Raw genomic sequence first — 26,283 nt, forward strand, 5'->3', positions numbered from 1 at the left:
TAAAAATGGGTCAATCGGTGTACTACAAAATGTATTACAAAAATATAATATGATATTATATATATAGATATATTAAGAGTACACTGATTGGAGCATTTTTCTGCCGTTTGGTTTACAGATCAAGTGAGAAGTAACCAATAGAGGAGAAATCAGGAGGGGCAGTAAAAACAAATATACATTTATATCTTATGAATTTATTAAATATATAAATATATATTGATTTATTTTTTTACTGATCCTTTATTTTTTCCCTCTATTGGTTACTTTTCACTTGATCTGTGAACAAAATCAGCATTTAGAGACTGTCCCCTTGCCATCAATCATCTTTTTTATTTTGGCACCCCAGATGGAACTCCAAATTACAAAACAAGGAGCCGGCCACCTCAGGGCCCCCCGAGGCTGGCCCTGCTGTCACCCCACGGTCGGTCCTGCGGGCACGCGAGGGAGCACTCTCTCCTGAGTGCTTCCTCTTCAGCTCCCTCGCACGCCGCATACTGATACCGGAGCCGGAAGATGACGTCATCTTCCGGTGCCGGCATCCCTATGCGGCGCGCGAGGGAGCTGAAGAGGAAGCACTCGGGGAGATTGCTCCCTCGAGCGCCAGCCTGCCTGCCCGCCCAGTGACCGGCCGTCCAGGAGCCCAGCAGCACCACTGGACCCCAGGGATTCCCCTCAGCACTCCAAAAGGTAAGGAGGCTGGGGGGATTACATTTATAAAAAAACATGTGTTAGTGTGAGTGTTAGTGTGTGTTAGTGTTAGTGTGTGTGTGTTAGTGTGTGTGTGTTAGTGTGACTGTGTGTTAGTGTGTGTGTTAGTGTGAGTGTTAGTGTGTGTTAGTGGTAGTGTGTGTTTGTGAGTGTTAGTGTGAGTGAGTGTGAGTGTTAGTGTGAATGTTAGTGTGTGTTGGTGTGTGTGTGTTGGTGTGTGTGTCTGCTAATGAGTGTCAGTGAGTGTGTCTGTTGAGTGTTTGTCTGCTAGTGAGTGTCAGTGAGTGTGTTACTGTGTGTGTCTGTTACTGAGTGTGTTTGTGTGTCTGTTAGTGAGTGTGTGTTTGTCAGTGAGAGTGTATGTTTTGTAAGTGAGTGTGTATGTATGTCTGTCGCTGAGTGTGTCTCTGTCAGTAAATGTGTGTGTCTGTTAGCTAGTGTGTATGCGTCTGTTCGTGAGAGTGTGTGTGTGTCTTCAGCACTTACCTTTCTCCAGCGCCGGACTCCCATGGCGCTGGGGATCCCTCCACCTCTCAGCTCCAAATGCGCATGCGCGGCATTCAAACCGCCCATAGGAAAGCATTACTTCACTGTTTTAGAATCGCGGAAGCGCCTCTAGCGGCTGTCAGTGAGACAGCCACTAGAGGCTGGATTAACCCTCAGTGAAACATAGCAGTTTCTATGAAACTGCTATGTTTACATCTGAAGGGTTAAAACTAGAGGGACCTGACACCCAGACCACTTCATTGAGCTGATGTGATCTGGGTGTCTGTAGTGGTCCTTTAAGTGTGTGTGCATCTGCATGCACTGGCGTACATACCGCGGTCGCAGGGGTTGCAGGGCCATGTGTTGCGGCCCCGGCCCGCGCAGAGTAAACGGATCAATTTTCGCACCGGGGCCCCATGGGTCATGTGTACGCCACTGGCTGCAGAATTATGGGATTCGGACGACCTGCTGTTTAATTTAGAAAAACTGCGCCTCAGAGGGGATATGGTAGCATTATTCAAATACATTGTCTGAAAATCTATTCATAAACAGGGCTTTACATAAGACATGAAGTCACGTATTTAGACTGGAAGAAAGGAGATTTTGTCTAAGGCAAAGGAGAGGTATTTACAGTAAAAACCATAAGAATGTGGGATTCTCTACCTAAAGAGGTGGTTTTATAAGAGTCTGTTCAGTTATTAAAAACCAGCAACTGGTTTAATGCTTTCAAAGATAATTCAGGGATATCATTTTTAACTTGTGGGGTAATAGATTTTTGATCCAAGGATATATGTGACTGCCATTCTGGGGTCAAGATTAAATATTTTCCTGGCTTTCTGCAAAATTGGAAAACGCTTCAAAGTGGGGGTTTTGCCTTCATTTGGATCAACAGCAAAAATAGATGTAAGAAAGGTTAGAAAGAAATTGTTGGACACATGTCTCTTTACAGCCTATGTAACGATGAATGCTACCAAATGAACCTAATTTTGGGGATTCAGGATCTCAAAATATAATATTTTAGCTGTTAATATGATGATTTTTTTCCCACAGAAACGCAATTTGATGTGAAAATCTACTACCGGGGAATTCTAATTAAGAACACCATTGTGAAAAACCCTCATGGATTCTGTATCACATCAAGGCAAACACCAAATCTAGCAAACTACCTGGAAGATGTTACTTTGCCAATACCATCTCAAGTTAGTGATCAGGCTGTTGCAAGTAAAATAAATGAACTACTAGCAAACCTGGAACACGGAACACGGATAGAGGTGCGAGATGGCTCAATATGTGGCAGAAGACATGGAAAGTGCAGGAGCTATTGGAGTATGAGTAAAACTCCAACCACATGGGAACCCAATCAAATCGACAAAAATGACTACAGTGTCCTATACACCATGCAGCAGTTTGTTACAGGTACACAATCTACAATTCACCTATTCTGGCAGCTGTCAAGGTGTTACTGAATTAATTATTTACATTGCCATATGTCAATGGATGAAGTATTACATTTCACATTCACGGGTGAGAATTGCCGGGAGTTCAAGATGAATTTCAAATAGTAGACCAAAAATAGCCAAACTGAAAACAGAATGGATTTGGATAATTGTTTTTTCTAAATTGGTTATATTTGTCTAACTTCTGAATTTTACTTTGAATTTTCTTTGAATTCCCTACAATTCTCAGCTTAGTGAATATCTCTGTAGGTGAATTCACAGTTAATTTCAAATTTAAGGCCAAAATAGCCAAAATGGGTCCATAGCAGAATTCCCGAATTTTTGCATTTCAGCTATTTTGATCTTAAATTTGAATTCCCAGTATTTCTTCCTTTAGTGAATAACCCTGTTAGTGTTCTACATACAGGGTCCACTGTCATGTGTGTACCGTCCTTTATCCAGTAGATATGCTCAATTCTGAAGCCATGGTTCTCCTTACTCCTTTTTTCTTCTCTGGTGAAAAAGTGCTCAGATCTGCTCTTGCAACTGTTGTAGGAGAGGTGTAGATGTTGAATAGTTGTTTTTACATGTGTGCATCTGTCTGACAACATGCATTGTTGCTGACACCTGGCTGAGATGTTTGCTAAATACTTCTATGAGTGTCATGGATGTAAGCGATATGGTAGCATTAAACAGTGCAACTTTTGCCACGTATGTACCGTGTTGTGAAATAAATATTTACTCCTTTCCGTATTTCCTATGTTTTTTCAGTAATCATATTGGATGGTTTCAGATCTACATACAAAATTAAAGGGACACTATAGTCACCAAAACAACTTTAGCTTAATGAAGCAGTTTTGCTGTATAGATCATGCCCCTGCAGTCTCACTGCTCAATTCTCTGCCATTTAGGAGTTAAATCGATTTGTTTATGCAGACCTAGTCACACCCACCTGCATGTGACTTACACAACCTTCTTAAACACTTCCTGTAATGTTTACACTTTTTAATTTAGAATTTCGTATCTCCTGCTCTGTTAATAGCTTGATGGACCCTGCAGAAACCTCCTGTGTGTAATTAAAGTTCAATTTAGAACATTTAAAGTAAGTTAACATCTGATTGAAAATGAAACCATTTTTTTTTGCAAACTGTGTGAGTCACATTCAGGGGAGGTGTGGCTAAGCTGCATAAACAGAAACAAAAGTTATCTAACTCCTAAATGGGAGAGTTAAACAGTGAGACATCAGAGCCATGATCGATACACTAAAACGGCTTCACTAAGCTAACGTTGTTTTGGTTCTTTGGATGTAGGGATGTGTCTAAGGTGTCCAAAATAAAACAAAACAAAAAAACACCTTAGACTCTAAGGTATTTTTGTTTCTTTTTCTAAACACCTTAGACACATCCTTAAACCCTGGACTATTAGGTGTGCCTTGAGGAGAGGACCAGTCAACCAAGAACTTTCTGGACCACAGAGGACCCAGTATGTCTAACATAACGGCAACACAACATTCACAACAACATACCAACGGTCAAACATGATGGTCGTAGAGGAAAGTTGTGGAGACACTTTGCTGCCTCAGGTTCTGAAAGACATGATACCATTCAAGAAACCTTGAATTCTGCTTCCTACCAGAAAATTCTAAACAAGAATGCCCAGTGATCAGTATATGATTGTAACGAGTATATACCCCTACACGCAGGATCCAGCCAAACAGAAGACAGCACAGAGGAGAGATACGTCTACCGGAGCTTAGAGTGGCCGGACTCGACGTAAAGGAGAAGTACAGAATCAGGAGCGATCCGAGGTCAAGGGCACAAAGAGACAGCGTAAACGAGAACTAGCCGGGGTCTGGTACACAGGAATCAGCAAGCCGGCAAACAGTACAGACAAGGATAAAGCGAAAACGAAGTCAGAATACAAAGCCAAGGTCAAGTACGGAGAAACACAACTGAATACAACAAGCACTAAAGGGAACTGTAGCAGAAACCACGATAGGGCAAGGAACTAAGGGAAAAGGGTAAGTATAAGTAGCCTTCAAACTAATGTGATTGGCTCCTGTCACTTCCACTCCCCCAACAGGTAAGTGTATGGGGTGATTGGCATGACAGGAGCCAATGGGAGCCTTTTTGCAATTTAGGCTCCCACTGTCTCTTTAAGGGCGCGCCCGAGATTCGCGGCGCGCTCTTAGCTGCAGGCGGGACACGTGACCGCTTCTCACGGTCACTGCCCGCCTTCCGGTTTGAGCAGTCGGATGAGCCGCGCGCGGCTCGTGCAGCCGCAGGACCGCGCGCGGCTTGAAGAGAGGACCGCGGCCGGCCCCCGGATAAGGTAAGTACCGCTACAGTACCCCCCCCTGAGGACACGCCCTCCGGGCGGGCAGGACCAGGCCTGGCAGGAAAACGCAAATGGAAAGAACGTACAAGGCGGGGAGCATGAACAGCATCCGCAGAAATCCAACTGCGCTCCTCAGGCCCATAACCCTTCCAATGTACCAAGTACTGAAGCCGACCCCTGAGGAAACGAGAGTCAATAACAGCAGACACTTCGAACTCCTCATGACCCTCCACAGAGACAGGAGGGGGAGGGGGAGTATGCCGGGTATAGCGGTTGCGTACGTAAGGCTTCAACAACGAGGTGTGAAAAACATTGGGTATACGCAGATTCTTAGGCAGACCCAAGGCATAAGAAACGGGATTAACCTTATGTATAATGCGATAAGGACCAATGAAGCGGGGAGCCAATTTCATAGAAGGCACCCGGAGGCGAATATTTCGTGTGGAAAGCAAAACCCTGTCCCCCACAACATAGGAAGGAGCCGCTCTGCGATGCTTGTCAGCCTGAGCCTTCTGGCGGGCAGCAGAGTCCACCAAAGAACGCTGAACCTGCTCCCAAGTATTACGCAAACCAGCCAAATGCTCATCCAGAACTGGCATGCCCTGTGAGGAGAATGCAGCCGGAAGAACAACGGGATGCTGGCCATAGACAACGTAAAAAGGGCTTTTGCCGGAAGAATCATGAGTGGCATTATTCCGAGCAAATTCAGCCCAAGGAAGCAGGTCAGACCAATTGTCCTGATGGTGAGACACAAAACAACGGAGGTACTGCTCCAGAGACTGGTTGGCACGTTCAGCAGCTCCATTAGACTGGGGATGGTAAGCGGAAGAAAATGAGAGGGAAATACCCATCTCCGAACAAAAGGCTTTCCAGAACCTGGAAATAAATTGGCTACCCCTATCGGATACAATAGATAAGTGAATACCATGTAATCGAAACACTTCTCTAGCGAAGATAAGAGCCAATTCCTTGGAAGTGGGCAACTTGCGAAGAGACACAAAGTGAGCCATTTTGGAAAACCGATCTACTATCATTAGGATGACTGTGTTACCATTCGAAGGGGGTAATTCAACAATAAAATCCATTGATAGATTAGACCAAGGTCTCTCGGGAACGGGTAACGGATGCAACAGCCCACAAGGAACTCTACGAGAGGTTTTCATACATGCACAAGTAGTACAAGCACTTATATAGTCAGTAACATCCTTGCGTAAGGTATCCCACCAGAAATACCGAGAAACGGCTGACACTGTTTTGGAAATACCAGGATGTCCAGCAGTCTTAGTATCGTGATACAGTGACAGAATATCCCGTCTCTCGGGAACGTCAACGAACAATTTATCATTAGGCCTCTCGCTAGGTGCCATGCTCTGTTTCGCTTGTATGGCTTGCAAGAGGGACGAGGAAATAGACAATATAGTAGTTGCTATTATCCTGTCTGGGGGAATGACAGGAGTGACATCAATCTCCTGTTTGTCAATAGTTTCGAATTGTCTGGACAGAGCGTCCGCTTTAGTGTTCCGGTCACCTGGCCTATAGGTTATTATATAATTAAAATGAGACAAGAACAGTGACCACCTAGCCTGCCTTGAAGACAATCTTTTAGCTTCGCTAAGGTAGGATAGGTTCTTATGATCTGTAAATATGAGAATAGGATCCTTAGTTCCTTCTAACAAATGTCTCCATTCTTTGAGTGCTAAAATTATAGCAAGGAGTTCGCGATTACCCACATCATAATTCCTTTCTGCTTTGGACATTTGTTTAGAAAAGAAGCCACAAGGATGCAATGGCTTGTCAGGAGACTCTCTTTGGGATAAGACAGCACCTACCCCTATATCGGAAGCATCAACCTCAAGTATATATGGCAATGAGGGGACAGGATGCTGTAAAATAGGGGCAGAGGCGAACGTAGTCTTAAGAAAGTCAAAAGCCTGAAGTGCCTCAGTAGACCAGACACGTGTATTGCCATCCTTTTTAGTCATACGAGTAATAGGCGCTACTATAGACGAAAAATCTTTGAGAAAACGTCTATAATAATTAGAGAAACCCAGAAAACGCTGGATGGCTTTCAGACCTTGCGGCAGAGGCCATTCTATGACCGCAGCGAGCTTCTGGGGATCCATCCGAAAACCCTCAGCGGAAATCAAATACCCTAAAAACTGGACCTCGGATTGGTCGAATAGACATTTTTCTAATTTGCAATAAAGACCATTAGCAAGAAGGGTCTTCAGAACTGCCGTAACATGTCTGTGATGAGTGTGAATGTCTGTAGAATATATTAAAATGTCATCCAAGTACACAATAACAAATGAGTGAATAAAGTCCCTTAAGACATCATTAATAAATTCTTGGAACACTGCTGGGGCATTGCAAAGCCCAAATGGCATGACGGTATACTCATAATGACCTGACCGAATGTTAAAGGCTGTCTTCCATTCGTGGTCCTTTTTTATACGTATCAAATTGTATGCTCCTCTAAGATCTAATTTGGTGAATACCGTAGCATGTTTGAGCCTGTCAAACAATTCTGTTATTAATGGTATAGGGTAAGCATTTTTGATGGTGATTTTATTAAGACCTCTATAATCAATGCAAGGTCTTAAATCACCTTCTTTCTTAGATACAAAGAAGAACCCCGCTCCAGCCGGAGAAGAGGATCTCCTAATAAATCCCTTTTCTAATGATTCTTTAATGTACTCCTCCATGACACGGTTTTCTTGACCCGATAGGGGGTACACCCTGCCCTTGGGAGGTATAGTACCAGGCAACAAATCAATAGCACAATCGTAGGGTCTGTGAGGCGGTAATTTGTCAGCCTCTCTTTTATCAAAGACAGTCTTTAAAGTTAAATACTGAGAGGGTATAGCCGTAGATAAAGGAGGAACAGTAGGAACGTTAATAGAATTCACAGGCGTGACTTCAATAGTACATGACTCATGGCAGGCTTCACTCCATGATTTTATCTGCCCTGTCTCCCAGTCAAAAATGGGATTGTGGGCACGTAACCATGGATACCCTAACACCAACTGTGAAGAGGGAGAGGTGATGACCTGGAACCGAATGGTTTCATAGTGTAGAACCCCTGTGTACATGTGTAGCGGTGCAGTCTCGTAAGTAACAACAGGAGATATCAATGGTCTACCATCTATGGCCTCAACGGCCAAGGGTATCTCCTTCTCCCTGATGGGAATATTGTTTTTCTTTACAAAACCAGAGTCTATAAAATTCTCAGCTGCCCCAGAGTCAACCAGGGCGTATATGTTTTCAACTATACAACTCTCTCCCATATGTAAAGAAACAGGGAGAAGCAGTCGGTTAGGAGGCAATGTAGGAGACTTAGAAATCACACCCAAGGCCAGTCCCCTATAAGGTCTTAGGTGCGAGAGTTTTCCGGGAGCAGAGGACACTCCTTTACCATATGTTCTCTCCTACCACAATATAGGCAGAGTCCCTCCCTTCTCCTATGTAATTTTTCATTATCAGAGAGTTTGGCAACCCCTAATTGCATTGGCTCCTCTTCAGATACTTTTACACTCTCCGGTGTATTAACTCTGGGGTGAATAGGCGTAACAAAACGTCTATTCCTGTTCTTGGTATAGAGCCTGTCCCGAATCCTATTATCTATATCGATGAGGTAGTCAATAAGGTCCTCTAAGGCAACAGGAAGTTCCTTAGCTGCTACCTCATCCAATATAGAGTCTGATAAGCCTTCCATGAAGGCAGTAGTTAACCCATTATTGGTCCAAACGACCTGTGAGGCAAGGGTACGAAACTGTATAGTGTAATCAGCCACAGACCTAGAACCCTGTTTAACCCTCATTAATGCTCTAGCGGCATTCTTAGACCTTTTCATAGTGTCAAAAGTTCTGTGAAAAGCTGTTAGGAAACTGTGAAAGTTATGCACCATAGGTCCATTAGCTTCCCAAATAGGGTTTGCCCATTCAAGTGCTTTGTCGGTAAGTTGGTGCATAAAGAACCCAACTTTGGACCTCTCTGTGGGAAATGAACGTGGATACATTTCAAAATGAAACTCTATTTGGTTAATGAACCCTCTGCATGTCTTAGAATCCCCTCCATACCTAGGAGGAGGCGTTAAATGTGCTGTAGCATTAGGCATAGTCGATACTTCAGGAAGCAGGGTTGTAGGAGGGTTAGGTGCGGTTGCTGGAATGGTTCTAGCTAAGAGCGTCTGGAGAGCCTGAGCTATTTGATCCATACGGTGATCCTGCTCTACAAATCTAGCCTCATGGGTCTGTTGAGCTAAATCTGCGGGGTCCATGACCCTATCGTAATGTAACGAGTATATACCCCTACACGCAGGATCCAGCCAAACAGAAGACAGCACAGAGGAGAGATACGTCTACCGGACCTTAGAGTGGCCGGACTCGACGTAAAGGAGAAGTACAGAATCAGGAGCGATCCGAGGTCAAGGGCACAAAGAGACAGCGTAAACGAGAACTAGCCGGGGTCTGGTACACAGGAATCAGCAAGCTGGCAAACAGTACAGACAAGGATAAAGCGAAAACGAAGTCAGAATACAAAGCCAAGGTCAAGTACGGAGAAACACAACTGAATACAACAAGCACTAAAGGGAACTGTAGCAGAAACCACGATAGGGCAAGGAACTAAGGGAAAAGGGTAAGTATAAGTAGCCTTCAAACTAATGTGATTGGCTCCTGTCACTTCCACTCCCCCAACAGGTAAGTGTATGGGGTGATTGGCATGACAGGAGCCAATGGGAGCCTTTTTGCAATTTAGGCTCCCACTGTCTCTTTAAGGGCGCGCCCGAGATTCGCGGCGCGCTCTTAGCTGCAGGCGGGACACGTGACCGCTTCTCGCGGTCACTGCCCGCCTTTCTGTTTGAGCAGTCGGATGAGCCGCGCGCGGCTCGTGCAGCCGCAGGACCGCGCGCGGCTTGAAGAGAGGACCGCGGCCGGCCCCCGGATAAGGTAAGTACCTCTACAATGATATAAAGATTAAACATAACTGTATTATGCAGGACGACTGATTCCAAACACAAAATTACAAAAGAGTAGAGTAAATTGATTTGAGGATGGCTCACAAGAAGCATTTATTAAGGTCAAGGGGTTCAGTTAGTTTTTCACACAAGACCAGTTGGTTTTAGATAACTTGTTTCATTTAAATAGAAATATCATTTAAATCGGATTTTTCCTTATATTACATTTTATTTTATAAACCATTAAGTTTGACATATTTGCCAAAATAGAGGAAATCAAGAAGGGGTATCATGGTATCTTTTATATCTATGGCACTTCTAAGATGTGAAATACGCTTCCAGGCTTCTTGGGCACACTGGATGTTCACAAACAAATCAATCTCTCTGACGGCAAGGCTTGCAGTGTGCTGTGCTGGATCCTTCCCTGTCGCAGTTTGTAATCTGTTCTGCATGGTGTAATAATCCAATTCCAGTGCTTTTATTGAGTTTTCTTTCTATCCGGTTATCAATTCCAGTGTCCCTAAGGTTCAGATTCACATTGATTTATTATTACAAATGTGTTTTCTTCCTGTAAACAACGTGGTGGTGTACATGGATTCTAATCTCCATCTTCTCTCTGTTAGAACTGAGTGACTTTATTCAGGGCAGGAAGAAAACATCCCCAGAGTATTCTATTTGGGTTTGCCTGGGAGAGCTCTGGCCAGACAATCGACCTTGGGAGAAAAAGTTAATTATGGTTAAAGTAAGTCCTGGTAGTGTGAAATCGTAATGTTGCTAATCACCTCTAGCTCATCACAACTTGTACTACAGTTAGGGAAAAGTGTCTACGGGGACACTATTATCCCCGACGGGTCAGAACTTCCTGTAGGAAGCAAATAGTGTCTGTAGGAATATTTTAACATTGTATTTGAAACACTTCGTAATTATCAGCTGACACAGATAAGGCAAATTAACATAATCTTTGAACAGTACCTAACTAATAACAGAAAAAAATGCTAATCTATTTACATTGCACCTTTAACCCCAAGAACATTCAAAGTGCACTGATAATTGACGTTGTTTGCTACTAGCATATATTACCATTTCCCAGCTCCTCTATTCAACATTTTATTAATAGATATTACTATTATTTACCTTGGGAAAACTGGTGATATTAACGTCAGATGAACAACCCAGTTAGTGTCTTAATCAACTTGGCTCTCTCACCAGCCTACGCCAATGTCAAGGAATACTTGTGTGAAAGTTGCAGGGCAAACCTTAAAAAGCAACATTGTCCGTTGGCACCCCAAACGCTGTGGACTACATCTTTCCTGATGCTTTGCCAGCATTATGACTGTAAGAGCATTATGAGAGATGTAGTCCACAACATCTGAAGTGCCATTGGTCGCATACCCCAGATATAGGCTATCCTTTATTCATCCAGAAAATAAACAAACACTCACAGGACAAAAATGGGTTAATAGGTCAAAGTACTTTTTTATTCAGGTTATAAACAATTAGTGTCACATATCAACATCCCAGGAGAGTGACGAGGTTTTTTGTTTCTTGTATAATTACATGTAAATATGGTCTTGTTACAATCGAACTAGGCTGCGTACAGTTTGTTTCATTATTTATTTTTCGTCCTCTCTAGATCACCCCAGTGGTAATGCAGATGCTTCATGAGTTGAGTTACCATAATGGGGCTACCTCCCTAGACAGTGAGGAGGTGAACCTTCAAATATCTGACTCACTCTCGTTCTCGAGTACAGCTGAGATCATCCCCTTTCTAGAAGGGATACAAGACATGATGATGGACTTTTAAAACACAAACTAACTCTGTCCCCAGCGGATACGTCTGTACTTCTGTCGCAGTTTGATCCAATAAAAATGTTGAAAATCATGTTGGTGATGTTGATAGAAAAAATTCCATGAAAGAAGAATGAAGTGGTTTAATATTTATAAAAAAAACTGAATAAAGCTCACTTCGATATTGACTTTAGTAATGTGCAAGGAACGATTGGTGGGCCACCTACTATTTGTAAAGCAGAATAGTTATCAATGGAATGTTTCTGTTGCTTGACCTGGAACTTCTCACGTTTTTGCTTGATATATATATATATTTTTTTTACATTTTTCTGTTCTTCTGCTTATTACAATTCTACATTAAAACCAAACTGTAAAGATCCTGGAAAATCGATAAATTTAGCCCAAAATTCAGATCGCTGGTTTCTGTGTTAAAAATGAACTGTTAAACATTGCTAATCCCAACAGCCAGTAGATGTCCACAGTTAAAATATACCAAGAAGTTACCTTAGTGCACACTGCTTGCATCTGCCTCCTCAGATACGGACCACCACTTAGCATTTATCTTGCGATTTGGGCCTATTTCAAGAATAAGGTGAATCTTCCAATTTGTTGCTAAAGGTCCGTCACACGGACACTATAAAATGTTCATTCAGCTCATACACACTTCACCTGTGACCGTCTGAGCAATTTGTCTTGTTTCCATACACCTGACTTGCCAAAACTGACAAGTCTTTTTCCAAAACTATGTACACCGGGTAGATATGTTTTAGTGCTTAAATGCACATATGATAAGTGAAATAAATATAAATAAATGTATTTTTTTCACTTACAATGTATTTAGAGTCTGCAGTCATTCGCCTGGTTTTTCTCTTCACCTAGACGATGCAGGTATAGTTTTTAACATCTAACATGTAATCCGAGTGTTACTTAGGCTTTAGAGTCTCCTATTAACTGCTGTGGAAAACATTAAAACATTTAGTAGCTGCTAACTATCAGTGGCAAAATTCTTAGTTTTGTGGCACAGAAACCATTGGTAACCACTTCCTACAAGGGTGGTTGGCACAGAGGAGGCAGCTGCTCCCCCATCACCATATTTAACTAGAACCGCAAGTCTGAGACCTAGTTCCATCCCACCTCTGGACAGGTGGGGTTATCACGGTCCCAGGAGAACATCCCCATGCTCCATGGCTTCAGCACCTAAGATGGCGGCGCAGGCAGCGTGCCTTTTGGTGAAGCACAGCCTCACTCAATGCTCACACAACTGGACATCATCTTCACAGAAGAGAGAATGGGGGCTTCCGTGGTATCCCCACATCATCCTCACCTGTGGAAGATGTTGAAGGAGTCTTTACTGAGCTACTGCCACATGATGCCCATCCTCACTGGACACTGAAGTCACTGGTGGAATACACAGCATTCCTGTTATCAGCAAGAAACCAGCAGTATACAGCTATCCGGTGAAGATTTACCTAATTCTGCCTCTCTTCAGATGGTGAAGATGACCTGCTGCAGTCTGGAAAGTTCAATGATGAGGCCCCAACGCTTACCTTCCTGTGTATCAGTTTGTGCCTGGCCTCGAAGGACTTTAGTTAACAGGTGCATATGGTGAGCCGAGCGGGTATCGCTGACTAGAGGCTACATGGGGGCTCTTCACACTAAATATTGCATTCATGGGTATGGGTCCTGTATTTTCTCAATCATTAACACTTCATAAGCAGTATAATTTACTCTAAGTGCACCTACTTGTATTTTCCTGTTAGTTTTTACCTTTTCTATGATTTACATGTCAAATGACTAGTAAATTTAGTATTATTAGGTTTAGTTGTCAATTCTTAACCTATTTATTTGGTTTAATAAGATATAATTCACCGCAAATATCAAATCAGACATACATATGGAATCAAAATGCGAATGTACAAAATAACGTAGCATGTACAAACACAACAGAAATATAGTCTGCATGGTCGCAGTCTGTAGTTACAATGACACCTGTAGAAAGAGATTTTTTAATGCATATACGTGTACATTCAATGTTTGTAGAGCAAAGACATGGTATAACACAAATCAAATAACAAAGGTTAAGAGTCAATAAACATCTGCCTGGGCCACCAAGCAGGGAGAGGTAAATATGCACTGCGAGTGGTCGATGAAATATATCAATAATACGTTATCATTATTCACAATAGTATTTATAAGACATTCCACAATAATAATGCCATGCTACAACATTTGGCTAAAGTTCGTCAGCGAGGTGATGACCTACTGGATTTGGCTTAGTGATCTGTGTAAAAAACTTCTCCCCTAGCTTAAGGAGACACTATAGTCACAAGGACACTACAGCTTAATGTAGTTGTTCTGGTGAGTATCATTATTCCTTTCAGGTATTTTCATGCAAACATTGTCTTTTCAAAGTGTTTACATTCCCCCCTAGAGACACATGGAGGTGCTTCCTGGGATAGTGCTGCACAGCAGGCATCACTGACGTTTAGCAGAGCATGGAGACGCTGAATTTTCCTCATAGAGATGCATTGATTCAATGCATATTTATGAGGAGATGCTAATTGGTCAAACCGGCATATGTCTATGTCCCCTGGTTGACCAATGCAGCTCCTCAAGGCTTCGGACACCATTCACTCTGTTAACCCATTCTGCCTTTGTGGGGATTTTAGTTTGTCTTCATAGAGCGGGGATGAGTGCATTGGCCTCTCCTAAGAGAATCCACAAACGTGTTTGGTTGTTAAAGTCTTGTAGAGAGTATGGCCAACCTAGTGCCTGCAAAGGTGTGAGTGTGGGAAGTTTAGGAAATATAATTTGAAGAGTATCGATTATGCTGTACCACATTGCCACCATACGTGGAGAATATAAACCTCCTCCCCATGACATCTCCAGCACAGATTGCTCAGTTCCAAGAAATTAATTCTTAGCCTATTTAGCAGCTAGACTTATTTCCGATTCCTCTCTATTTGTTATAATTGAAAAATATGCCGTGATCTCTAAAGCCACACACCTGTATTACCTGTATGTTTGTTAATCTTGCTCTAGCTGTAGGGGCTATGCAAGACTGTTTGTAATTCTGTGCACAATAAAATAAAGATTGACCAAAAGTTCAAGCTGGTCAAACTACAGACCCGGGAGCTTAACATCTGTGGTTGGAAAAATTATTTGTAGGGCTGTTAAGGGATACTATTCAAGAGTTCATTTTAAACAAAGATATCATTAGCAGAAATCAACATGATTTTATGAAAGACAGGTCATGCCAAACCAGCTTAATTTCATTCTATGAAGAGAAATATAGATGAGAGTAATCCAGTAGAAGTGATTTACTTGGATTTTGCTAAGGCGTTTGATACAGTTCCACACAAAAGGTAACTATTAAAACTGAAATCAGTTGGTTGAGACGAAAAATCGTGTTTTTGGATAAAACGCTGACTAAAAAAGTGCAGAGAGTAGTTGTAAATGGAAACGTTTCAAATTGGACAAAAGTTGTAAGAGGAGTGCCTCGGGGTTCTGACCTGGGTCCACTTCTCTTAAATCTGTTTATAAATGATCTTAAAGTAGGCATTAAAAGTCACTTGCCTGAGTTTGCAGATGACACAAAACTAAAGCCTGAGTTAAACGTTATCCTGCCTCAGAACCAGTGGCATAAGGGGGCACAAGGGCAGTAGCCCCGGCGTAAGATTCTTAGTGGTGCAAAATATCAAAAGAAAAAAAAGAAAGTAGTGATAAATAATAGTGTGTCCTCCTTGAATGTTCTACACGGTTTATCAACATGGCGGGGAAAATAACGTGGCCACGTAACATTTTACGGTATTTGTCTTGCTAATTGCAGTATGCTGTCCTCGTATAATCTTTATTGGTGAATTACATAAAGCCTATTAACCCCTTAAGGACACATGACATGTGTGACATGTCATGATTCCCCTTTATTCCAGAAGTTTGGTCCTTAAGGGGTTAATAGTGTGATCTCTGAATCTACTGTCGATATCTTCAAATGGGAAATCGTGCTATTAATAGGTAACTGGCGCCTAGATGGCCTCTCTCCTCCTTCCCTACCCGCCTTGTCTCTGTCATGTGTGTGACACTGATGTTGCATTGTGTCGTTTTTTAAATCCACCTCACGCATAAAGTAATGTATACAGACTATACACATTATTGTTGCCACAAGGTTTATTTTAAAAAGTAAACAATTATCATTGTCACACATATCACAGAGACAAGGCACGTAGATACTCAGGGAGCCCTTACGGTCCACGAGTTAGGGGTCACAATACTTGCCTTGCCCTGGGTGCTGGCAACCTACGCTACGCCACTGCTCAGAACAACATAAAACTCAGAACTCCAACAGCTGATCCACTTCCCTAAGCCAAATGTAGCCCCATAGGCGTGCGCACAGGGTGTGCCGGGTGTGCCTGGGCACACCCTAATCACACCTCTGTGCTGCACTGCCTCTGGGCAGACTGACATGTCGGGTCCTCGAACCGACACAGGAGGGGGCCCGGCGGCTTGCCCACAATGCCGCCGGGTGCGAGGCCCCTCCTGTCAGTCTGCCCTGACAGAGATCCGGCCTCAGTCTGCAGCTCCGCCGGGAGTGAGCTGCAGACTGAGGTGTCTCGCGATCTCCAGCCTGTAAGAGCGTTGCCGCGGCAACGCTCTGACTGGAGATCACGAGACTCACCATGTGGTCTACAGCTCACTCCCGGCGGAGCTGCAGACTGAAGAGAGAGGGCGCCCACTGGACCACCAGGGCAGCAGGTATTTATAAACTCCTCTTCTACCCCCTGTCACTCACTGCTCCCCCACCCCTATCTACTCACTGACCCCCCACCCCATTCACTCACCCCCTTCTACCCACTGCCCCCCACCCCACCCCCTTCAACCCCCTGTCACTCACTGCCCCCATCCAACCCCCTGTCACTGCCCCTACCCCCTTCCCCTACCCCCTGTCACTGCCCCTCTACCCCCCCAACCACTGTCACTACCCCTCCACTCCCCCACACCCCCTGTTACTGCCCCTCTACCCCCCTACCCCCTGCCACTGCCCCTCTACCCCCCCAACCACTGTCACTACCCCTCCACTCCCCCACACCCCCTGTTACTGCCCCTCTACCCCCCTACCCCCTGCCACTGCCCCTCTACCCCCCAACCACTGTCACTACCCCTCCACTCCCCCACACCCCCTGTTACTGCCCCTCTACCCCCCTAACCCCTGTCACTGCCCTTCTACCCCCCTTATCCCTGTCACTAACCCCCTACCCCCTGCCACTGCCCCTCAACCCCCCCAACCCATGTCACTAACCCCCTACCCCCTGTCACTGCCCCTCCACTCCCCCACACCCCCTGTTACTGCCCCTCTACCCCCCTAACCCCTGTCACTACCCCACTACCCCCTAACCTCTGTCACTGCCCCTCTACCTCTTTAACCCCTGTCACTACCCCCTACCCCCTGCCACTGCCCTTCCACTCCCCCACACCCCCGGTTACTGCCCCTCTACCCCCCTTACCCCTGTCAGTACCGCCGAACCCCTGTCACTGCCCCTCTACTCCCAACCCCTGTTACTACCCCCTTACCCCCTGTCACTGCCCCTCCACTCACCCACACCCCCTGTTACTGCCACACTACCCCCTAACCCCTGTCACTACCCCAAACCCCTTACACTGCCCCTCTACCCCAACCCCTGTCACTAACCATCTACCCCTGCTACCTCCTGTCACTGCCCCTCGACCCCCCCTACCACCTGTCCCTCTACCCCGCTTACCCCCTGTCGCTGCCCCTCCCCTCCCCCACACCCCCTGTTACTGCCCCTCTACCCCCCTAACCCCTGTCACTGCCCCTCTAGCCCCCTTACCCCTGTCACTACCCCCTTACCCCCTGCCACTGCCCCTCAACCCCCCCTAAACCATGTCACTAACTCCCTACACCCTGTCACTGCCCCTCCACTCCCCCACACCCCCTGTTACTGCCCCTCCACCCCCTACCCCCTGTCACTGCCCCTCCAACCACCTAACCCCTGTCGCCCACACAGTGCACCCCTCACAATCATACACACTGTACCCCACACACATTGCATCCCTCACAATCACACACACTGTACCCCTCACAATTACACACAATGTACCCCTTACAATTACACACACTGTACCCCTTACAATTACACACAATGTACCCCTTACAATTACACACACTGTACCCTTCACAATCATACACACTGCACCCTTCACAATTACAGCACACTGTACCTTTCACAATTACACACACACACTGTACCCCTCGCAATCACACACACTGCACCCCTTACACGCTGCACTGCTCACAATCACACACACTGCACCTATGTATATTTGTATTTGTGTGTATGCATGTATGTATATATATATATATGTATGTGTGTGTATGTGTATATAAAAATACATATACACGCGGCGTGTGTTTGTGCTTTAGGGTGCACACCCTAATGCAACAGGCTGCGCACGCCTATGTGTAGCCCTCTGCTATAAAGACTTTATCCTGCATTTCATTACTCATTATATTTTACCCACCCTGTATTATTATTTTCTTTCTTACTCCCCACTCCTTTGTAACTGCAACCTCTAATAGATACTTTATATATCCTGGGCCTATTGCATATTTTCTCACCTTTATATCTCATCCTGTATGCTAAAGTTTAGGTTTACCAGCCCTGCTCACACCTTTGCAAACACTACTAGGTTGGACATACTCTCTACAAGACTTGAACAACCTTGTTTACCAAACTGTTTTATTCACCTATATCCATACCTCTAATGACTTTTCTCTGTCCCACAACAAAACTGTAAAGTACTGACGAATATGTTGGCGCTATAAGGGCTCCTTAATAATATCAATAATAAACAGAGAACGTTGGCCTCAATTTAATATTTTTGGATACGAATCAGGACCAAAAGCATCTGGCAGGATGCACGTTAGCAAATTTTCGTGCAAGCAAACGTTTATTTTAAGTACTATCTGCCCAATGGCAGCACTAGCAGACAGCTGGCAAATAGTTAAATATTATTATGTATCGTTTGGCCAGCGCTTGCTAGCCAGCTGCCACATTAAATAGTTAAAACTAAATAAATAAATAAAAACCCTAAAGTGGTGAATAGGAAACCTATATTACTATGATGGATGTGCTCCACCTCCCTATTCCATATGGCAGGTGGGGGCATGTCTCCTAAATGTCTAAGTCACCAGAAAGGCCCCATCACGTGGGCATTGGGTGGGGGACATAAAAAAAAATAATAGGATCGGTGCACAAATCCAGACGTTGTTCAACAGCATGAGCAGTGTTTGGATTTTACAGTCCGAATGACCCCATATACTGCCGGATGGATTTGCCCAGTTTGGTGTGGCTGCCAATCTGGACTTTAGTGAAGTCGTGAAGTAAGTGTTGTTTTCTAATGTTGCCTAATATGAGAATTTTTCTTTTTGGTTCTCTATAACCCCTTGTTTCGTGAATAAATGCTGCTCTGTCCTTTTAAATTGAATCCGACATCGCCACCTTGTGGCTATTTTTTTAAATTCTCCATTTTAAATCTGAGTTCCTGAATGCGGCACAGAGGGTGGTTCAGGAAGCAAAACATCTAAAACCGAAAGCAGATATAGCTGCAAGAGGTGGAAGTAATTGTCTACTTCCTTTTGACGTTACACAGGCTGCGAAAACAAATATCTACCTTCCCTGCAGGTGGTAATACATGTTATATTTTAGTATAATGTTAAATATTAAATACATTGTATACTGACCAGATGCTATGTATGTACTATGTGTATAGACCAGTTTGGAAAGATACTATGTATATACTGCGTTTACGGATCCGATGCTATGTATATACTGTGTGTGTATAGACCAGTGAGTAAGAAATGCAATATATATTGTGTATACAGACCAGATACATTGTATATACTGTGTTTACGGACCTGATGCTATGTATATACTGTGTGTATAGACACTTAGTGTGTCAGACCAGTCAGGGAAGACTAATGTAGATGGTGATTTGCTGTAAACTAAAAAAAAAACGAATTTGCTAAATTTAGTTTAATAAATAGTCCAGATGGCAGGATGACTGATTATTATCTTTAAAAATTATTTATGGAACCTGTGGTCTATTCACGAACAATGGAAACTGTGGGAGTAGCACAGTCTCTACATACTATCAGTTAGTGTTATTAACTGCTCCTCCTACCAAGAGGGTGATAGAGGGTAATAACGGTCCTGGTCTCTGGTTCATCATTCAGTTATATGATGAGTACTGGGGTCAGGGGATAACAGGGAATCCAGGATAGCTACCTGTCTGTAGAACCCGAGATAACACGTTAATAATTTCTGCCAATTAAGATTATGTTATGTGTGTGTCAGAGTTTGCCCATTGTTCCCTAGAATGGCCACTCCAAAACCGCGCATCATCCCCTGGCTCATTGAACAGGTTGGCAGGCCGGAATACCCAGGTCTTGTGTGGTTGAACTCTAAGCGGACAAGATTTCAGATCCCCTGGAAACATGGACGTAGACAAGACTGGACCAGGGAGGATATCAAAATCTTTGAGGTAAATATATTTAAACCTTTTTTATGACTGGCGGGAAGGTGGGGCAGGACACCGAAACCGGGCCTTCTCTCCCCTCCCCATTGCCCCCTTTGACATTTAAGTAAATAACGCTGCAGTCTAGTCGTGACAGCGGTGGTTACCGACCACATTGTGCTGTGCATGTGGCTTATTGTCGCTTCATATATACAGGGAAAATGAATTATCACCCCAGGTGAAACATGACACAGGGTTTTTTGTTTTTTTTTGTTTTTTTTTTATTTTGTCAATCTTTCTTTTATTGAGGCACGGATGAAGGGTACAGAATAAAGAAAGGGAAATGCAAGGATTTTCACAGAGTAGGGTTAATATAACGATAGCATACATTTCCACATTATTTTCAATGCCTCATTTTTATATTATTTTGAGAGTCGCTTAACGTACGTTTATCTTAACTAAACATAAAACATGAATAAGTATTTGCATTTATATAACAAGAGGAGAGCAGGCTATTAAACATTATTGATTGATCTATAGCGGAGTTCAGTTAAACTCGTGACACTCAAGTAACCATAGCTAAGATTCATCAAAGTGTTATATTGGCAAGATATCTCAATGTATGGCTATTGCCGTCTGAAGCATTACAGCACGTAGAAAGGCTTAAATTAATGGTAAGGCTTAGAGTAGTGGTAATACTGGCGCGTTCGTTACGAAATGAGCCAGCTTTAAGGATAGGCACAAATTAGCTGTAGGCGTAACTCCTAACTGTATTCAATTTACTAGCTAGAGTGAGTTAGTAAGACATAGCTAGATTAACTTTTAGCATACATTTCAATCTGAGTAGTAATACATAGCTCCTCACTTGCAGTGCCTGCCAGATAGTGCGGATAGACAGAACTTCGTTTTATGCATGAATAGGCTTAACAAAGTTTTTAGAGCAGGCAGGGTGATTTCTGACGGCGTCATTGCACCAATATTAGTAATATCGTAATGACACAAGCTTACTAAGTACGGCTGTGTGTTTGAAGGATACAGCCTGATTATAATAGTGCAGGCACGGGAGACTCAATGCCGGCTTAAATTATGTAAAATTAAATACTGTAAAAGGACAGAGAAAACTTAGCTAGCAAGAGTATGTGAGTTTCAGCTGGTGTCAGGGAGAAATAAACAGTATAAACAAAATAAACAGTATAACCTTGCAGCACTAGCTATGCAGGTTTAAGTCCAATAAGACTGGTTGCCGTCGTCTGGAAAGCAATGTCCCGGTGTGGGTAGCCATTAGAGGTTGCTAAATGGTATCTGCACGGACAGTACATGCTGTGCCCCAAGGTGTTTTCGGTTGTGGGCGGCGTGAAGTGGGACTGCGGGCCGGCGGGCCATCTGTCAGCCGATGCCCCTGCTGGGGAGGCTGGCATCTCGCGCTGATCGAGTCGGCAGGGGTTTGGCAGGTTGTAGAGATGAGGAGTGAGCACCCCAGCCCCAGGCTGGTATGAAGGCCGGCACCTGTGGGCCACAGACACGGGATCTCGTAGTGGAGGCCGGGTCTTCCCTCTGTTGGGCGCCTTGGAGAGCTCGGATGTTTCGCCATCGCCTGCGACGGTCGGGCTTCCGGCGGTGTGGCTGGTGCCGTGGAGGTGTTCTCCGGGGGGCCTTCGGCCCAGGAAGGAGTGCGGTGTGGTCAGACTTTCCCTGCCCCTGCGACTTCACCGTGGTTGCTGGGTAAGTAGTTGTTGATGGTTGCAGCGTTTTCAGGGGCCCCTGGCTTGAGAGTGGTTAGGTATCACCTTCTTCCCATATGCTGAGGCCCCTTGCTGGTCGGCAGTGGGTCGAGCTTCTGGATTGGGAGGCCTCCGAGGTTTGTCCCTTCGGCTTTGGGCTTTGGTGATTACCTGCCCGGTAGGGAGTCCCTCCTGGTCAGTCTCGGGCGAGTTCCCTTGTGTGGACAAGGGAGAGTCTCTCATTCTCCTCTCCAGCCTAAGCCAGAAGGCCTCAAAGATGGCGCTGATTCTGTCGTCTGAGGTTTGCTGCGCCTCTGCCGGGGGCCCACGTGGGTGGTCCGCCATGTCGGGGTCAGTCATCTTAGCTTGTAGTTGTTGCCTTAGAGCAGGTGAACGGCCTCCCGGGACCGGGATAACCCCCGCCGGTCCATAGGGGGGAGGGCGTGGGCCCATATTCAGCCTTCCAGCCTCGTGTGGCAGCGGGAGAGCGGCCGTCTCTCCCGCGCCTGTCGGCTTCGTGGGACGAAAGGAGTAATCTCTCCGGTAGCTCTGCATAGTGGGAGTCGTTAGAAGCCCCTTAGCGCCACCGCTATCTCGGTAGCTTTATAATTCGGGTTTAGGTAGTTTTGGGACTGTTATATTGAAATCTTTGCCTCTGGTAGCAGGAGCTGTTCCGATTAGCGTCCGCTCTGCTTGGCGGTCAGGCCCCGCCCCCCTTTACTTGACACAGGGTTTTTTTATTCATCTGTGTTTTGTATCACTTGATCTTATAGTTCTTGCTGAGTCTGCAAACTAAAATAATATGTGTTTCACACTCATTTTTCCCCCCCACATTCTTTTTAATAGGCTTGGGCTGTTGCCAGTGGTATTTACAACCCCAGTAAGGATAGAGCTGATCCAAAGAAGTGGAAAAGAAATCTTCGTTCAGCGCTTATTCAAAAGGAGGGCATAAGAATGGTCGAGAGCCACAGTTCTGACAGTGCCAATCCTTGCAAAATCTATGAGATCTCAAATGCTGCTTATGGAAGTAAGGATACTAAAATAATTCCAAAACTGAATTAAGTATAACTCAGAAACATAGACTGTGACAGTAGGGTCACATCAGGCCCATCTGGTCTGCCTAGAATGATATGTCGCTCAGGTTCTTTCGATAGCAGACTTTTTTGGAACATTATAGCACTCAAGACAATGTTTTGGTTCTCACAAGTTCTATAATGTTCCATAGGACCTTATGTGCCTGTACCTTTTTACCAATTGCTACGAAGTGATTTTGGAGGTCTGGCAATCCCAGTAATCTGGAGCACCTTTCTTTATGATTAAATAAATGGGTTTTTTTGTGTTTGTTTTTTTATATATATAATGATCGATTAATCCTAACTCAAGTCCAATCCCTCCTCTGTCTGTTTATAATATGTCGGACACAGCTGGGATCTTTTCACAAGAGCTTGCTGGTGTTATGGTACCTGTGGGTGCTCCTTCTACAACAATGTGCAACATTCTGGTATCATGATTATTCTGTCTACTCTGCTCCTAGATCTTGACTTGTTTTCTCATGTGTATGATACTTTAAATCCCATTGGCTTTGGCTGCTTCTTATTTTCTTGTCCTGTTTCTGTTTCCAGGCTGCTCTAAGGACTGGAAATGTACATCTATCATGTCTATTTGCTGCATTTGATAGGATTGACCTTAGTTTTGTGTTAGGGTCCTATACCATCCTGACAGCTAGGACAGGGTGGCTGAGATAAGTTTGTCGGTAAACCATAGAGTGGTGGTCCAATCTTGGTTGTCTTTCCAAGCATTCCGGTCTTGTTCCACCCTATATCCTCAATTCACGCTCTCTTGCTCTGGTTGTTATTTGACATATTTATGGATATGAAGGTTTCTGGGTGGAGAACATTAAAAAAATAATAAGGTCGGTGCACAAATTCAGACATGGTTCAACAGCATGAGCAGTGTTTGGATTTTACAGTCCAGATGACCCCATATACTACCGGATGGATTTGCCCAGTTTGGTGTGGCTGCCAATCCGGACTTTAGTGAAGTCGTGAAGTAAGTTTTTTTTTTCTAATGTTGGGGTAAAGGTATTCTCCATTTAGCATAAAGATGCGCATTCATGTATTATTATTTTTTATTATGTTCCCAATAATTGCATGTGTATTTTTATTTGTTAATTTGTTGTTTTAGTTTAATTTCTTAATCAATTTGCTTTTAGGCAATCAATCAATTGTGACCACTCTAAAAAAGAGGGTATATTTTCACTTGTTAATTTGTTGTTTTAATTAAATTTCTTAATCAATTTGCTTTTAGGCAATCAATCAATTGTGACCACTTTAAAAGAGGGTATATATACCCAGTCCGGTGATAGTAGAACTTTGTCTTGAGAAAGTCCTCTAGTAAGGACGAAACGCGTAGACAGTCTTCTATTCGCTATTCTGCGCTGTACCTCCTTTCCGGTCCTTCATTTGTGGTCCGGCGGTGATTTGTGGTAGCTGTCGTAATTATCGTGATTGGATCGTTTGCTTGTCCACGTCTCGTGTCCAAAGGGTTTGGCGTGCTCCCTTCACCTCGCTCGGCGGTCGGGCGAACTGGGTAAGTGGCTCTGGTTGATCCCCAGAGTATTGACACTTATATGTATTTTTTACTCGGGGTAATCTCCATTGCTACTAACCCCCCCTTAGCCCAGACCCGGTAGCCTGGTTGGTTTATGAGCTCCCCCTGACAGGGACAGTGCTGGGGGACTGCTTACTCCTTGTTTTATTTCATTTTTTTTTTTTATATATATATATATTTTTTATATGTGCACATTTTTTCACCAGAAGCCACTTTACCAGTGTTCAGGGGGCCCCACACTGTGTTTATTTATTTTTTATATATTACATTTTTTTTCTCTCAAACATCTGCTCTGGACTTTTTGCTTTGTTGGTGTTTATACACCTGTACAGTATTGATTTGATGGTATTATACTGTATCTATGCTCAATAAATAATGTTTTATATTTTTGACACACGGCAATATTATTAATGCTACTCACTTATTGATTTATATTAACCCTGTGTTGCTACCAGGTTGTAAAAATTTTTTTGTTATTATTTGATATATTGATTGAGGTACAGTGCTCCAGTGGTCACTATTTTTATTGTATTTTATTTTAGGAGCGCTCACATACCATTTTTGTATTATATACATATAATCAAGTCGCTCCCTTGTATGTGATGCAGCCCATCGGTTGATTATTATCCTTTTTTTCTTTGTCCGTTACCTTATATTATCCTTGGTATTTTTTTCTAATGTTGCCTAATATGAGAATTTTTCTTTTCGGTTCTCTATAATCCCTTGATTAGTGAATAAATGCTGCTCTGGCCTTTTAAATTGAATCCGACATCACCAACTTGTGGCTATTTTTTTTAATTCTCCATTTTAAATCTGTGTTCCTGAATGCGGCAGAGAGGGTGGTTCAGGAATCAAAACATATCTAAAACCGAAAGCAGAACTAGCTGCCTGAGGTGGAAATATTTGTCTACTTCCTTTTGTCATTACACAGGCTGCCGAAACAAATATATACCTTCCCTGCAGGTGGTAATACATGTTACATTTTAGTATACTGTAGTAAAATATATACAGTGTATACTGACCAGATGCAGTGTGTATAGACCAGTTGGGAAAGATACTATGTATATACTGCGTGTATAGGCCATATTCAATAAATATTTACTGTGAGATAAGTTTGTCGGTAAACCATAGAGTGGTGGTCCCATCTTGGTTTTCTTTCCAAGGATTCCGTTCGTGTTCCACCCTATATCCTCAAGCCTTTTGTTCTAGTTGATGTATTAAGATTATGAGGCCTTTCCTGATAACTTTTGTAAACCATTGCCCCATATGAGACCTGTGTCTCTCTAGACCAGGGGTAGGCAACCGTCGTCAATCCAGATATAGCAGACTACATCTCCCATGATGCTTTGCCAGTAATATGGCTGTAATCGTAACATCAAATGAAAAATATGTTGAACAGATAGATGAAAAGGTACATACTTCCACATTAGTTTTGCAGCCCAGTAAAACAAGAAGGCATATATAGACAGAAAAGCATGTCTTGAGAGGTTCCTTGTGCCTCCAGGAAAATGAGTAACTAAAACATTTAATTCAAGGAATATCATCACAGTATAAACAAAATGAAGGGCAAATACTGAGACATAACTGTGTACTGAATAACATGTCATAAAGGAAAATAAACACAATCCTTGTTTAGAATAGGTATTTTTGTAGCTGTAACTGTATTTTTCTATCTCCACTGGAATATGTTATCTGTGCTTATGAAACT

The 26,283-nt window shown here is 43.6% G+C and overlaps 2 protein-coding genes across 3 annotated transcripts in view; both read left to right on the forward strand.

Annotated features, from left to right (window-relative positions):
* The window catches only part of LOC134578102 (interferon regulatory factor 3-like), a 41,951-nt gene extending 30,062 nt beyond the window's left edge, over positions 1-11,889 (forward strand). For both annotated transcript variants that reach the window (XM_063437093.1, XM_063437092.1), the window contains exons 8-10: positions 2,245-2,610; positions 10,548-10,666; positions 11,558-11,889. In XM_063437093.1, the coding sequence (XP_063293163.1) occupies positions 2,245-2,610; positions 10,548-10,666; positions 11,558-11,728 (656 nt within the window). In that variant the 3' untranslated portion in view covers positions 11,729-11,889. The remainder of the gene's footprint in view (positions 1-2,244; positions 2,611-10,547; positions 10,667-11,557) is intronic.
* A 7,151-nt stretch (positions 11,890-19,040) lies between these two features.
* LOC134577813 (interferon regulatory factor 3-like) overlaps positions 19,041-26,283 on the forward strand; it is a 70,844-nt gene continuing 63,601 nt past the window's right edge. Inside the window, exons 1-3 of the mRNA XM_063436712.1 lie at positions 19,041-19,415; positions 20,087-20,271; positions 22,812-22,992. Coding sequence (XP_063292782.1) covers positions 20,107-20,271; positions 22,812-22,992 — 346 coding nt within the window. The 5' untranslated portion in view covers positions 19,041-19,415; positions 20,087-20,106. The remainder of the gene's footprint in view (positions 19,416-20,086; positions 20,272-22,811; positions 22,993-26,283) is intronic.

The sequence above is a fragment of the Pelobates fuscus genome, chromosome 11, assembly GCF_036172605.1.
Source record: "Pelobates fuscus isolate aPelFus1 chromosome 11, aPelFus1.pri, whole genome shotgun sequence".
NCBI lineage: Eukaryota > Metazoa > Chordata > Amphibia > Anura > Pelobatidae > Pelobates > Pelobates fuscus.